Here is a 14,073-nt window from a genome sequence, read left to right as displayed (position 1 = left end):
AGGGAAGCAGGCCGATATTTCATTTATTTATTTCGCCATAGAACCATTAACTTACCTAAAAAATACCCATACCCCGCCTTTTGACCAAAAGAAAAACCCTCGAGACGGCTTACAATACGCAAGACTACAATACGCAACCTCGGTGGAAAACCACAAAGGCAAGAGGATATAGAGAATAAATTTAAAATACACACCATGGGCGTCAAGTTAATAAATAAAAATACTTAACTAACTGACCAACTGCATCGCAGATAACTCGCTTCTACCACCACCACCCCATATAAAGTCTGCCCTCCCCAAAGAAATCTTGGCTAAGCCCATGACACACGCACACATCTAGTGATAATGAGTATTTCTCCACCCACATTCCGATCCCCCCAAAAGAGAAATATCTGTATCTTACCTTCCAGCTTTGGTTATAATCATTTCGGTCCCCACGTCATGAAATTTGAGCCATAATTCTCGCTCGTGTAAGAACACTTTGATTCCCTCCATGCCCTGGAAAGGAGAGCAAATGGCAACAGCCAAATCATTATACAGCAGGGGCAGGTGAGAACACGGGAAGGCGCCTTAGACTGAATCAGACCAGCAGTCCATCTAGCTCAGTGTTGTCTACACTGACTAAAAGCAGATACCCAGGTTTCCAGGCAGGAGACATTCCAATCCCTACCTGGAGAAACCGAGGATCGAACTCGGGATTTTTAGCATGCAATGGGACGTACCCATTGAGCTGCCTCCGTTCCCCAAATCACGGGGATATCAAGGGTGTTTATTCCCCGCGCCCATCAATAGCTGATGGCACGTCTTTTTCACACACCACCTTTTCAAGTGTATATCCCCCACCGCTTTAATTGATGGTGGTGATGATGATAAAGGTGGCTTGCTCCCTAGTACACACGCATAGGCTCGGGTTACACGGGTGTTCCTAAAATGCCAACAGTGAACGTGGAAACGGGGGAGAGACGCGTGCTTCTTCCAGGGACACGCGGCCAGGAGACGGGGTTGGCTGTGGCTCCTGCTGAGAGTACCTCCTCGGTGGCAAACCCGAGTTTATGACTGTGTAACGTGTGGAACGACCCCCAGAGCGAGCGTGTGTGTGTGTGTGTGTGTGTGTGTGTGTGTGTGTGTGTGTGTGTGTGTGCTAGCGGACTTGGCTGCACTCCACGACGGCTGTTATCCCTTCTCAGTGAATAGAGGCTGCCTAAACTAGGCTTGTGGTTTTTATCTCCCGAAATGGGGAGGGAGGGTGTGGGCAAGAGACGGGACAGTCCGGCTCATGTTCAAAGACGCTCCGCCGCTCCAGGCCGGAGATCTGCCCAGCGCCAGCGGCCATGAGAGCCGCTTGGAACTTTTCTGATAGGAGCCGGCCTGATAGGCTCCGAGCCAAGAGCATCAAAATAGCAGGCGCTATAATAGGATCGGAGGCGAGGAAGGTTTTCCTGAGAGAAAAAAAGCAGCGGGGTGGGATGGGGGAAGAGAGAGCAGAGAAAAAGGAGGGAGGAGGAGGATGAAAAGCTGACCCCTGGGGAGGAGGTTATCTTTGCCTTGCAGTCACTTACGGGCCCATCCCAACGTCCTTCCAGAGTTTCCTTTATTGGTTGCATTTTAATTCCGCCTCCCCCCCCCCAGCTCAGTGCGGCCTACGTGATTTCCGTTCCCCCCCTCCACATTTTATCCCCACAGCAACCCTGTGAGGTACGTCATGCTGCTGTGCCCAAGGTCACCCAAGTGAACATCACAGGGCTGAGCGGGGGATTTGAACTCGGGTCTCCCAGGTCCTGGTCCAACGCTCTAACCGCTACCCCACACTGGCGCTGAGATTACATGGCAGAAAGGCGCGGTTCCTATCCTACTGAGTTTCTGGTTTAGGTTCTGGGAAACGAGGCCAACTCGGTGGGGGTCAAGTTGAAAGTGCATTGGGTTAATGCACTTTCCAAATGCACAAATACGCACTCGCCACCGTGGCTTTCTTATGTACACGCCTGTTGTCATAATCATCCAGGCTATTTTATTATTGAACTACAATCCTATGCACATATCCGTGGGAATAAGTCCCATTAAATTCAATGGGGTTTTCTTTCTGAGTAGTCACATTTAGGATTGCCTTGCTGAAGAATCCTGATCCTGTTGAGAGCTGAGCACGTCTAAGCCCGCGGAAAGCAACAGAGAGGAGTATCCCACCCAGTGCCTAGGACAGCAGCCCTGTTTACTCGGGAGAAACTGGACTTACTCCCTAGTAAGTGTGCAAAAGGACTGCACCGCTTCTGGGTTCCTCATTTCCAATGGGTGCAGTGGAAATGCATTTGGGGGTTACCGAAAGTGGGGGTTAAATGTAACATTTAGGAAGCAAAAGTTAAACTCGAAAACTGCAATCCTATGAGGCCCATTGGAATCAATGGGATTTACTTCTGCATTGCCCTGGAAGAGAGCACAATTCAAAGTGTTGGTGCTGACCTTTAAAGCCCTAAACGGCCTCTGTTCAGTATACCTGAAGGAGCGTCTCCACCCCCATCGTTCTGCCCGGAGACTGAGGTCCAGTGCCGAGGGCCTTCTCGGTAGTGGCACCCGCCCCGTGGAATGCCCTCCCACCAGATGTCAAAGAGAAATACAACTACCAGACTTTTAGAAGACATCTGAAGGCAGCCCTGTTTAGGGAAGCTTTTAATGCTTAATAGACTATTGTATTTTAATATTTTGTTGGAAGCCGCCCAGAGTGGCTGGGGAAACCCAGACAGATGGGCGGGATATAAATTATTATTATTATTATTATTATTATCATTATCATTATTTATTATTATTATCTCTTCCCCCCCATCAGCCTTGCTTCCCTGACACACTGGACCTCCCAAAAAAGAGAGAAGGTTAGCTCTCAAGCCCACCGTTCAAAATTTGACCCAGCCGATTAATAGCAGATTAATCAACCTACACTTTAGTTGATTAATCGACTGGACCGTTCCAGCCGTGCTGCGCATCAGCTTAGTGCTGATGGATCGTTTCGACAAATGTAACGTTGGCTTATTCCCTATCACAAGCCGGGAGAGCTCGACAGTGCGATCCTACCCATATTTATTCAGAAGTAAGTCCTAACTAGTTCGAGGAGGCGAAGTTAAAGGCTGCAATCCTACACCCACTTGATCTCCAGTAAGCCCCACCGAACTCCTGAAAAGATAGCGATAGGATCGCGCCTTAAAAGTGCCTGGAACCTCGACCTGGGTCATTTCTTTATTTGCAATATGTTTATACTAAGTTTTCCAACAGCAAAAGTTCTCAGTGCCGTTTACACAGTAAAAGGTGATTTCGAGTCTCCTTCCCTCCCATAATTTTTGTGTTTTTAAAAAGTGGTCGGTAGGCCTAACTTGTAAACACGGGGACTCCGCATACGCGCATTTACCTACGAGTAAGCACTACTGAACACGGTAGGAATGGGGTGAGCACCATCCGTGGAACTTAACGAGGCTTGCTTTGACCTAAGAGATTAGGCCACCGTACATTTAAAGCACACTCCCCTCCAAAGAATCCTGGGAGCTGTAGTTTGTTATGGGTGCTGGGACCTGTAGGGTGAACTACAATTCCCTCTGGGAGCGGAGGGACATGCTTTAAAATGTTTAACGTGGAAGGGAGGGAGAGAATGAGAATGAGGCAGCCTTGGTGATTTCCCAGTTTTGTGATGCCTAAAAGAGAAATAGTTTTTTTAAAAAAAAAAATAACCTAAATATAAATAAAAGAGCACACCCCATTTCGCGGGGGTCGCTTCTGCGTCGTGATCCGGATGCGTGGTTTTTTCTTTCTTTTTTAAGAATCCTGAACCAAAGACTTCGCTCTCATCACGAACTGCAGCGAAGCAACTCGCTAGAAGCAGCCGAAGCAAGAGCAGATTTCCAGTTCCCCCGATCAAGCCAAGAGCATACTGCATATATATTTGCAGTAATGGGCTGGAGGGAGAGGGAGGATCGGTTTCGAGAAACCAGATGTTGGGACGTCGAGAGAAAGACGCAGCCCGAAGGATCAAGGCTGGAAACCTCGCGGTCGTAAATGTATTTTACGCTCAGGCACTCCCTACACACGCGAACTTTTATTTTTTTATATATATTTTCTAAACCTCTCTCCTTCCAACCTCTGATATTTGGGTGCAAATAAATGTACTTAATTCTTTATTCGCCTGCGTCTGTCGCCGGTGCGAGCGCCGCACACGTATATCTCGGGGAGCGTCCTCACGATCGTTTAAACCGGGTTCGCTCCCAGTTCTCTTTCGACTTCCTTTTCTGTGACCCTTACGCCGCCCTCGCATGAGGAAAGAGTGGGACGCGGGCGCGCCTGCGTGTGTATTTGCATTTTACTGCCGGCGCAATCTGTCCAAAGCGACCTTAGTCGTTGTGGTTGTGAGCAAGAATCTGGCGGTGGCAGTTTATTCCGGGATCGATTGACGCGGACTGCGCGGCTGCCTTACATAACCGGGTCTGCTACAAACTGTATTTCAGGCGGGAGCCAGGAAATCAATCCGAATGGACATTACAAACACGAATATTTTTTCCTGTCCTTTAACGGTACCCCCAAATTTCCCTGCTGCAGAAGGACGGTCTCCCTCAGTCAATAGCCGTGCTCGCCTTTCTGCAGAGCAGAATCAGCGCATTCCAGACTCCATCTCTCTCTCTCTCTCTATATATATATATATTGTATTGATTTTTGGGGTGGAGATGTTTATATTTGTCTGATTGCATTGTAATCTCTTTCTCCAACTGTAACCTTACAGGTGGGATTTACAGTGAATAATAAATAAATGAAATGAAACTACCTTTCAGCGCAGTTTTAACCACGTCTACTCAGAAGTAACTCATTCGAATTAAATGGGGCCTACTCCCAGGTAAGTGGGGTTACGACTGCAACCTAACTAACCTATTATTATCATTCATCAAACGTTAGCCCTACTCAGAGAAGACCTAACGAAGTGAACCCCCAGTGAGTCATATTTGTTGATTATAATGGGCCTACTCTGAGTAGGACTGTCCTTGGATACACAACCCATTGTTGTTACTATTATGAATTAAAAGAACAGAGGAGGAGTAATGGGATTGTCTCTCATTAGTTCCCACCTTCCCAAAGCATTCCCACCCCCGCCTCCCCACCCCATTCCTGCCCAGTGCGGCGGCTTACCTGTTGGGTGAAGGCGGCCTGGGGCGAGGAAGGTTGCTTGCTGCTGGCGCCCAGCTGACTCTCCGGCTTCCCGTCGCTCGCTAGCTCCTTCGTGTCTGAGTCGACCGGCGTGGCTGGGAGCCCGAAGCCTTCTTCGGCATCCGCCATGTTCTAGGCTGCTGAGCCCCCCCTCGCCCCACTCCTGTACAACAGAGAGGAGAGAGAGAGAGAGGTAGTCTTGGGGAGGTGGTGGAGAGAGAAGAGGCCCACGGTCGCCTCCCCTCTTTGCCCCTGCAGCAGTGCCGGATTTACAAGCTATAGCTTAGGGCCCCACTCTCTTGGGGCCCCCCAAAAAAAATAAAGGAAAAAAACTAGATGTACTTTGATAAAATACATATTTTGTTATGTGCAAATAGCTTTAGATAACTATTAGGTCCATGAATTACCATATAGCATATATTCAACACAAAAAACGGCGACAATTTGTTGTTGACAAAGGACAGCTGGACATATAAAGGGCCCCATTACCTTCTGTAGCTTAGGGCCTCATCAGACCTAAATCCGGCCCTGCCCTGGAGCTAGAGAGGCCGAATGTTGGGCGGACAGGCCGAGATTGAGAGAGAGAGAGAGAGAGAGAGAGAGAGAGAGAGAGAGAGAGAGAGAGAGAGAGAGAGAGAGAGAGAGAGAAGGTCCACGGCTGCCAATTCAAAGCCAGTTATACCCGCGTTCCTCGAAGGCCTACGCCTGCCCCGCTTCAAAGACCAGGCCCCAGAAAAGAAGCTTGCTTGGGGATCCCTGCTGCCTCCCTTCTTTTCACATCGACAGATTCCCAGTCTTGCAGATATACAGAAATGTGTCTGTGCCGTGCATAAATCTCCAGTGCAAAGGCCATCCCAACACACAAACACTTTAAAAACTTACATGATAGGAGGTAAAATGCCACATACGCTAATGGAGCTGTGAATTACCACAACCGCAATCGCATTCTGTAGCTATATGCATTCTGTAGCTATGTGTATATTGGATCAATGAAGCTTTCTTACAGCGGTCTCCGTCTAGAGGGTTGCAATAACCCCATGGATACTTACAGTACTGGGGAGTGAGACCCCTTCTAGCGAATGTGATTTATTCCTGAATAAATTTGCATAGATTCAGGCCGCTGGGCTGCCAGACCCGAGAAGTCTGTGGGGCTTAAGGAATGTAAGGATGTCCAAGATTGCAACACATTCTTGCGCTACTTGTTTTGTTGGGTCAGTGCGTCTGCTAACCACCTCTTCACACATATGTCATATGTGCAGAAGCACAATGTGTGCATGTGTGTTGATTAGCACACAAATACATATTCTTTACGTACACAAAATATACATGCACACACGCAAGCATGTGTACTGACACGTACACATATTCTGTATGCACACAAATATATACACACAGAGACATACATACATCTGAGTACACACACAGAGTCTATACTACTCTATAGTAACCAAAATATTACACATGTACACGTACAAGCATGGATATACATACATATACATCTTCCGTGTGTACACATGTATATTCTGCATGTACTCATAAAGCAAGCGTATGTATATACCCATGCGTAAAACAAAGAGAAAGATTCGTGTGCGCACAACTATGTACACACAGAGACAGCGAGGTCAACAGAGAAAGTGGTATTGACCTTAGATGTGGAGTCGCGAAGGAAGCGTAGCAATGGACATCCGTTGGAAGGCGTTTGTCAATTTCATATAGAAAAGGCCCAGAAATATTTTCATGTCGAAAAGTGCCCAGGCATGATTTCCTTGCAAAAATAGTTTTTTTTTTCCTCCCACCAGCACCGCCAAAGTGGGAAGCACTTTTCCAGCAGAGGCCAATTACCGATCCATGCCCCCCCCCCTTTTCATTTCTGCGTCCAAACAAAACAGTACGTATCTACAACTGAATATGCTGGTATATTGGGGGAGGGGGAGAGATCCCTCATGAAAACCCGACATACTTCGCAGGTTTAAAAAGAGCCAACGACTGGACCCATGTGAACTGAATAATGTGGACTTTATCCCCCCCCCCAAAGAAAAGAGACTGGAAAGAGAGATTTCCTCTGATAAAATGAGAAAATTAGAGGCTGTACAATTTGCTCTATAGCAAGCCACGTAGAAAATGGCCATTATTTAATGATGACGACGACGACAAGACCTTGTCTTTTACTTTAAGGAAAAATTATATACTTTTCATATATGTTCTCGTTTATATGTTCTTTGGTGTTGAGGAATGTTCGTGTTTTTTGTTGTTTTTTAAAGACCATCTCCTAAAGATCAATATGAAATAACGAAGGAAGGAAATTCCAGCAAATCAAAAATCAGTTTCTCGTTCCAATACCCTAATATATATATTTTACTTGGAAGATATTTCCTTGGCGCTTCCTTTCAGTTTAACCGGGAATGAAGTGGAAGACTCTCGGTGCAAGCTAGCCTCTACAAAAATCTCTACTACAAAGCAAGCCCCACTAAATTCAATAGAACTTACTCCCGGCTAAGCATGTATCTAGAATTGCACTCCGAATCCCACTTACTTATTTAGAAGTAAACCGAACTAAGACACAAAGCGACTTGTCTTCTAATGAATTAGTGATTAGAACCTAAAGGCCCCTAACTTTTCATTGCTGCTTTTCCCTCCTCAGTTAAATCTTTAGTACGTTTTCTAAGAAATATCCAGCGAAATCAAAAGGATTTACAGCTGCATTAAAAAAAATACAGCCGCTTGAAGGAGAAAAATAATTGAAATGTACGGGAAATATTTCCTATTAGTTCAAGTTGGGATGCTAGTACAACTCAAGGGAGCAGAGCAATCTAGTTTTAAAGAAATAAAGGGAAAAAATATCATATGTTGAATCTAGTTTCCAGAATATTAGAGCATAGACTGGATATTTAAAATAATTCAACTGCCCGGTTTCCCCGCGCCTACACCTTTAACAAAACAAAGCCCGCGAATTGTAGAGAAACCAGACCGAGCGTTTTGTGATTGTTTTTAATTAATAAAAATAATTAATATATCAGCTCCTTTCATCAGCATGTAAGAAAATTTCTTTAAAGGAGAATTTAGCCTCAGTGTGAAAATAGTTTTAAATTGGCGGGGGATTTATAGGAAAAACAACAAGACCATCCTGTTTCAAACCGCTGGACCTAGGCAGGCTGTTTTGGGAGTTAAAGTCATGGAAGTCTATGGGGTTTACTTCCGAATAAAGAACGGTAAATGGGACTGTAGGAATCATCATAAGGGATGTACTCGCGCACCAGCTCTAGACAAACAGAGGCTCTACCTCACCTCGGAAACGCTAAAGTTCCAAGTGGGGTTAGCGGGAGGCAAGTGATTCAGAGGTAGAAAGCAAGGTGGTGGTTGGGCTGAATTCACTGAACTGCTGGCTTAAGGCTAGATTAAGGAAGGGTCAGAGATTTCTAGACTCAGAGAGGAGAGGAGAGTGCCAAATGACTCAAGATCACTGCCTGTTCATTTTCTGCAATTTCCCCTAAATCCCCCCTCCAGCTCCGAGACGAACGTGGCAACGTATCACGCGTGTGTGAACAAAACAACCGCGAGAGGAACGCCTCTCCTAACGTTAAATCGGCTCTCGGAATCGGCACATAACTGAGCAGAAGGTTTTCTCGTGGAAGAGTTGGGCCAAGAAGGCTGGCGGTGCGGGGGGGGGGAGAGAGAGAGAGATATGAATGAGACCCTCTTGCTTCTCCCTCCGAGAGTTGCGGAGAAGCAATCCGCCTTGACAGAACCAGGCCGCGGCTGGATGAAAAATGCAGCCAGCCAGCTCGAGCCGAGCAAGGAACCGCAACTGCTCTGCCAGGCGCTTCGGGGAAAGAATGAAATGGAAAGGGAGGGGTGCACCGCTACACACACACACACACACACACACACACACACACCCCACGGTGCCTCTAAACTGGATCGCCACCCCCTCTGCAAGATCGAGGGACTAACTGGAAGATCTCTCCCCCTCAAAGCAAAACACCATCTCCCAGTTGTGTTGCTGGGGCCTTGTTTTCTGGCTCGCTTTTCTCTCTCTCTCTCCCTCCTTCCCTCCCTCCCTCTCTCTCTCTCGGTGTGCGTGCGTGTGTGTGTATGTCACCCACACACCGAGAGGTCCGAATCTCCCCTCTGAGCCTCGGGCGCCCCCACCCCCCACGATCGCGCATCCGGAGCGCGAGAACAGCCCTCGTTACCTTCTAGCTTTGCCCGGATCTGGGCAGTCACCGCATCTCACTCACAACAGAGCCCCCAGCCTGGACGCAGCATTGCCGCCGCCGCCGCCACCACCACCATCAGCCATCTCCTTGCTGTATTCTCGCCGCTCCAAATGCAATAAAAAACCGAGCCTTTCCTCAAGACAGCATCAATGAAATGATGTGAAGGGCGAGAGAGGACGAAGGGGGGAAGGAAAGGCCCCTTCCCCTACTTCTCCCCCTTCCCTCAAAGAAAGAAAACCCGTTCAGTCCCTTCTCTGCCTCCCGGACACAACTCCTGGTAGCGTGCAGAGGAGCGAGTCCCTCCAGGCGATGCCTTCAGGAATGAGAAGGGTCCTCGCCTCCTCCACGCAGCCGAGAACCCCGTCCTGTCCTCTCCCTGGGACGCTTACAGATTCCAGGAAAGAGAGCTGGGAGAGAAAAGTTCGGGGTAGGAGCGATGGCGGAAGAAGCCCCTAAAGAGCAGGTTTGCTTCTTTAAGGCCGGGAAAGAGCGAGCTCGGCAGAGGAAGACGGAGCCCAGCGCGTCTCCAACCAAGTGCGTTGAGGCGAAGGGAGCGCAGCGTCTCGAGCGAGCGCCCAGCTCGCTCTGGCCAACCAGCTGCGCTTGTGCAACGGGAGGCTGGCGCTCTCTCGCTCTCCCCCCCCCCCACCCTTCTCCTATCCTATCCTACCCTCTCCCTTCTTCCTCTCTTTTTCCCAGCCTGATTTTCCCTCCCAGGCCACAGGGGAAAAAAATCTCACAAAGACAGTCGGAGGGATCTCTCTGGATTCCCTCCCCACTTTGCCTCCTCTTCCTCTCCCCTCCCTCCTTTCTATCCATCTTTCTTAAGCAGAAAGAAAAATTCAAAGCTTCAGAAATCCCCTTTCTCTCTTTCCTCCCCCTTTTTTTCCTCGAAAAGAAAGGCCGTTGGCTTTAAAAAAAAAAAAACACACACACACACACACACCTAATACAAACCATTCCCCTTCGGCTTCCACTGTCTCCAAACCAGCCTGACTTCTCTCGTGCATTATATCCAAGGAGATAATTTCTTAAAATAAAAACAAAAACGCATTTGTTCGAAGGGAAGCGGGGCTGTATTTGTAAACCAAATCACACGACGGTAGTTTTCGGGTTGTTCTTATGGGGAGAGAAATAAGACCACTGTCATGTTGTACTGTAAGAGAGATCTTCCAGGTTATTTGAGGATCTGCTCCTCCGTATGTATTTTGCGATGGGTCCTACACCACCGTATAAATAAATACATCTGATCCGATTGTCATCTCCTTGTTACTAACAATGATTATTTTTACTGCATAGGTTTATTTTTGTAAGGACCTCCACCTCCCTACGAATAATCTCACCCTTTTTTCCCTAAAGAAATAAAGAATGTATAGAGTGTACACACACAAAACACACACACACACACACACACACGAGAGAGAGAGAGAGAGAGAGAGAGAGAGAGAGAGAGAGAGAGAGAGAGAGAGAGAGAGAGAGAGAGAGAGAGAGAGAGAGAGAGAGAGAGAGAGAGACTACATACATATACAAGCTCCAAGAACCGGCTTTACTAAAAATAATCAACCCGTCAAGAGAGCTGAGAATGTGGTTTTTTGTAATCTGTCTTTCCCTTCTCTGTATCTTAACTTTCTTCTCTTTTTCTTTCAAATGTATTATTTTTGAGGGTAAAGTTGAATAGGTCAAAGCGAGGATAAACAGCCTCCCTGAGTCTTTCTGGAATCTGAAGAGAACCAGGTTGATAATAGCCACGTGTGGTCATTTTTTATTACTTTTTTTTTAAAAAAAGTTTGGTATAAAGGATCTTTATTTAGCACTCTTGAGCTCTGCCTCCGCTTTCTTGCTGTTGCATGATTACATGCCGTTCTCTAAAATGGAATTTGGAGGTTACCGAGAGCTTCAGCGCCTCTCCAACTCAAAAGTCCAACGGTCTGCAAATGGGGCTCTCTTTCTCTCCCCCTAAATTGGGGGTTAGGTTGCCACGCACCTAGGAAGAAGTCAGCTTCATGGAACAAAGTGGAGCTTCCTGCCGAGTAAACATTACAGGGTTGCACGATTAGGCAAGGCGAGCGAAAGGCCCGTTGGAGTCAGTGGAGCTTACTTCTGAGGAGGCAGGCATAGGATTGCGCTGTAAGCCTCGTTGCAATTTAAACACCGACCCCCCAACATTTGCGCTGGAAAGTTCATCCTGTTCAATAAGGCGCGATCTGCTTGGATAGCTTTTCGAGCTGGAGGTAAAAGCAGGGGGCTGAAAGTGGATATCAGTCAAGCCTCGAGGGCCGAGGAATTCTGTGGAGTTTGCTAGCACCCGATTGCAAATCTTTCCCATTCGTAATCCATCGGAAAAGCAACGTGGGCTGCAGGAGACAGCACCCACAAAATGCCTTGCAAAATAAAAACCCTGAGCATGAGAATAAGGCATGTAACACACACATACTTCTTGTTTGTATTCTGCGGACACATAAGCAGAGACTTGGCCACGCGTTTCTCAGCTCACCTTCTAATACATATATGTTAAAATATCATATACGTGAACCACATGGATTAACATTCATTATGTTGCAAAGTGTGCGTATACGTTCGTGTATCGTGCATTATAGATTGGTATCATTAAAGATTAGTACCCTTGTACTACAGATTACAACAACAACAACAACTTAGAAAGAGAATCCTAAACTGGTATATGTATTGCACATTTTAGAAACCGCCCGAACATTTGGCCCAACCCCAGGCAATTCCATGGATTCCATGTAGACTGTATTTTAATTACATCTGGGTGAAAATCATTGGGATTTTATTTCTCCGCTGGCTGCAGAATTACTCTGGAGGAATGCATTTTCGTCTAGCGAGTTAGAGCTTGATGCAGAAACTAAATCAGCCTCCAACTTTCTTTCCTCTCTGTTCATGAAAAATATCCGGAGAGATATATGAATAGATAGATGATATAGATAGGTAGAGATTATCGATTACTGTATTGTTTCCACAGCACATTTTCAATATACAAAATGCCTTGGATTTTTATTATGTTGGTGAGGGTGTGCGTTTGTATGTGCGCCTGTGTTTCAAACCTCCTTCAGTTTTGAAAGAGGAGGCTCTTTCTGAGATTTGCTTATATCTTCCAAACTTTCACCAAACCCTACAAATCTTGCAGATAGCCCCACAGCTGGAAGAATAATTTGAACCACGGGCGATTTGTGTGCACGAAGTTCCACAAAGAACAGAGGCCAGCAGCTGTCGTTCAGCAAGGACAACCCAAGTCACAGCCCAAACAGAGAACGTGTTTTAAGGGTATAGAGGTGCACACGCACGCACACTGAGTAAAATACCACGAGTTGAAACGCGTAGGCATACGGCCTGCTTTCCTGAGCTCAATTCGGCCCGGCTGAAACCTATTTCAAGTCCAAAGGCTGCTTCCAGAGACTCCAGCTATGAGCTCCTTTCTCAAAACTAGACTCTATGCAACACATTTATGAGCACGACCATATTTAAAATCAATAAACAATATCTATATATATATATATATTTAAAATCGATAGGCACGATCGAGGCGCTGAGAAGGATGTTTCGGGGCATCTATACCAACAGCGAGGCAAAACCACGTGCTTAAATCTCGCCGCCACTGCAATCCATGGGAATCCAGGGCGCTACCATTCTGACCGGATTCTACCCGTTCATTTGGCACGGGTCAGTCCCATCATCAACCACCGGACATCCTGAACATAGTAACAATACAACATTCTCGTTCTCTCTCTCTCTCTCACACACACACACACACACACAAAATAAAATAAAATAAAAATAAAAATAAAATTCACCATTGCTGCATAGAAGAGACCGATCCCCCCAAACTCTGCTAAAAGGACCACCTCTCACCTTATGAAACCCAAACCGGCTATGCAAGGGCTCCGAAGCAGAGCTGAAGACGCCGCAGACGACCACGACGTTTTCTGTCCCTGCTGCTCCAGGTTCAAACAAGACCAAAAAGATTCGTGGGGAATCTCCTGCGGAGGTAGCGCCCTTCCAGGATCTTGTCAAGGCGAGAGACAGGCTTGCCCAGCCTCGCGAGCGATTTGTGGCCTCTGACAAATTAAATATTACTGTTTATTACCAGCCATACTCCAATAAAATAAAGCGGGTTCGAGGCGATCGCTCCTATCTCACCAGCGCCTGCACCTATAGGACACGGAGACGTCACCGCGCACGCAACCGGCCCCTTTGTCATGCTTGAGCGCAGCAGTAATGTAAGGTTAATTTGTGTTCTTCTGCTTTAAATCCCCATCAGTCAGTTTCCCCTTCTTCTTCTTCTTCTTCGTCTTCTTCTGGATTTTTTTTCCCGCGGGGGTGGGGGTGCTAGTTGCAATTGGGAGGAATGTAGCCCTTTTGGAAGGAGGAGGGGGCGTGCTAAGCGGGCAGAAAAGGTGGGGGGAGGTATGGAGAACTGAAAACCCAGATTCTCTTGGACTAGATGGAGGGCCAACTGGCCGTATCGCTAGACTGCACTTCTGGTGGAATTAAACCGCATGATGTGTCCGCATGGCTTGTCCTGTTTCTATATATTGCAGGGAGCGTGGAGAGCTGCGATTTGGGTAGATCTGACATCGCAGGCACTCTGATCTCTCCAGGGATGGGGAGCAAGAATACTGACCTTACAGTATAGCCTCCTTTCTTTCCTGGTCCCCAGTCCCCAAAT

At 47.0% G+C, this 14,073-nt stretch overlaps 1 protein-coding gene across 1 annotated transcript in view; it reads right to left on the bottom strand.

Moving 5' to 3' along the window:
• The window catches only part of TBX5 (T-box transcription factor 5), a 53,220-nt gene extending 43,247 nt beyond the window's left edge, over positions 1-9,973 (bottom strand). Inside the window, exons 1-3 of the mRNA XM_035098282.3 lie at positions 9,363-9,973; positions 5,152-5,332; positions 404-498 (exon numbers count right to left, since the gene is read on the bottom strand). Of these exons, the coding sequence (XP_034954173.1) occupies positions 404-498; positions 5,152-5,298 (242 nt within the window). The 5' untranslated portion in view covers positions 5,299-5,332; positions 9,363-9,973. The remainder of the gene's footprint in view (positions 1-403; positions 499-5,151; positions 5,333-9,362) is intronic.
• Between the last annotated feature and the right edge of the window lie 4,100 nt (positions 9,974-14,073).

The sequence above is a fragment of the Zootoca vivipara genome, chromosome 16 (assembly GCF_965207765.1).
Source record: "Zootoca vivipara chromosome 16, rZooViv2.hap1.1, whole genome shotgun sequence".
NCBI lineage: Eukaryota > Metazoa > Chordata > Lepidosauria > Squamata > Lacertidae > Zootoca > Zootoca vivipara.
Note: the sequence above shows the minus strand (reverse complement) of the source record. Positions and strands in the feature narration are given on the sequence as shown.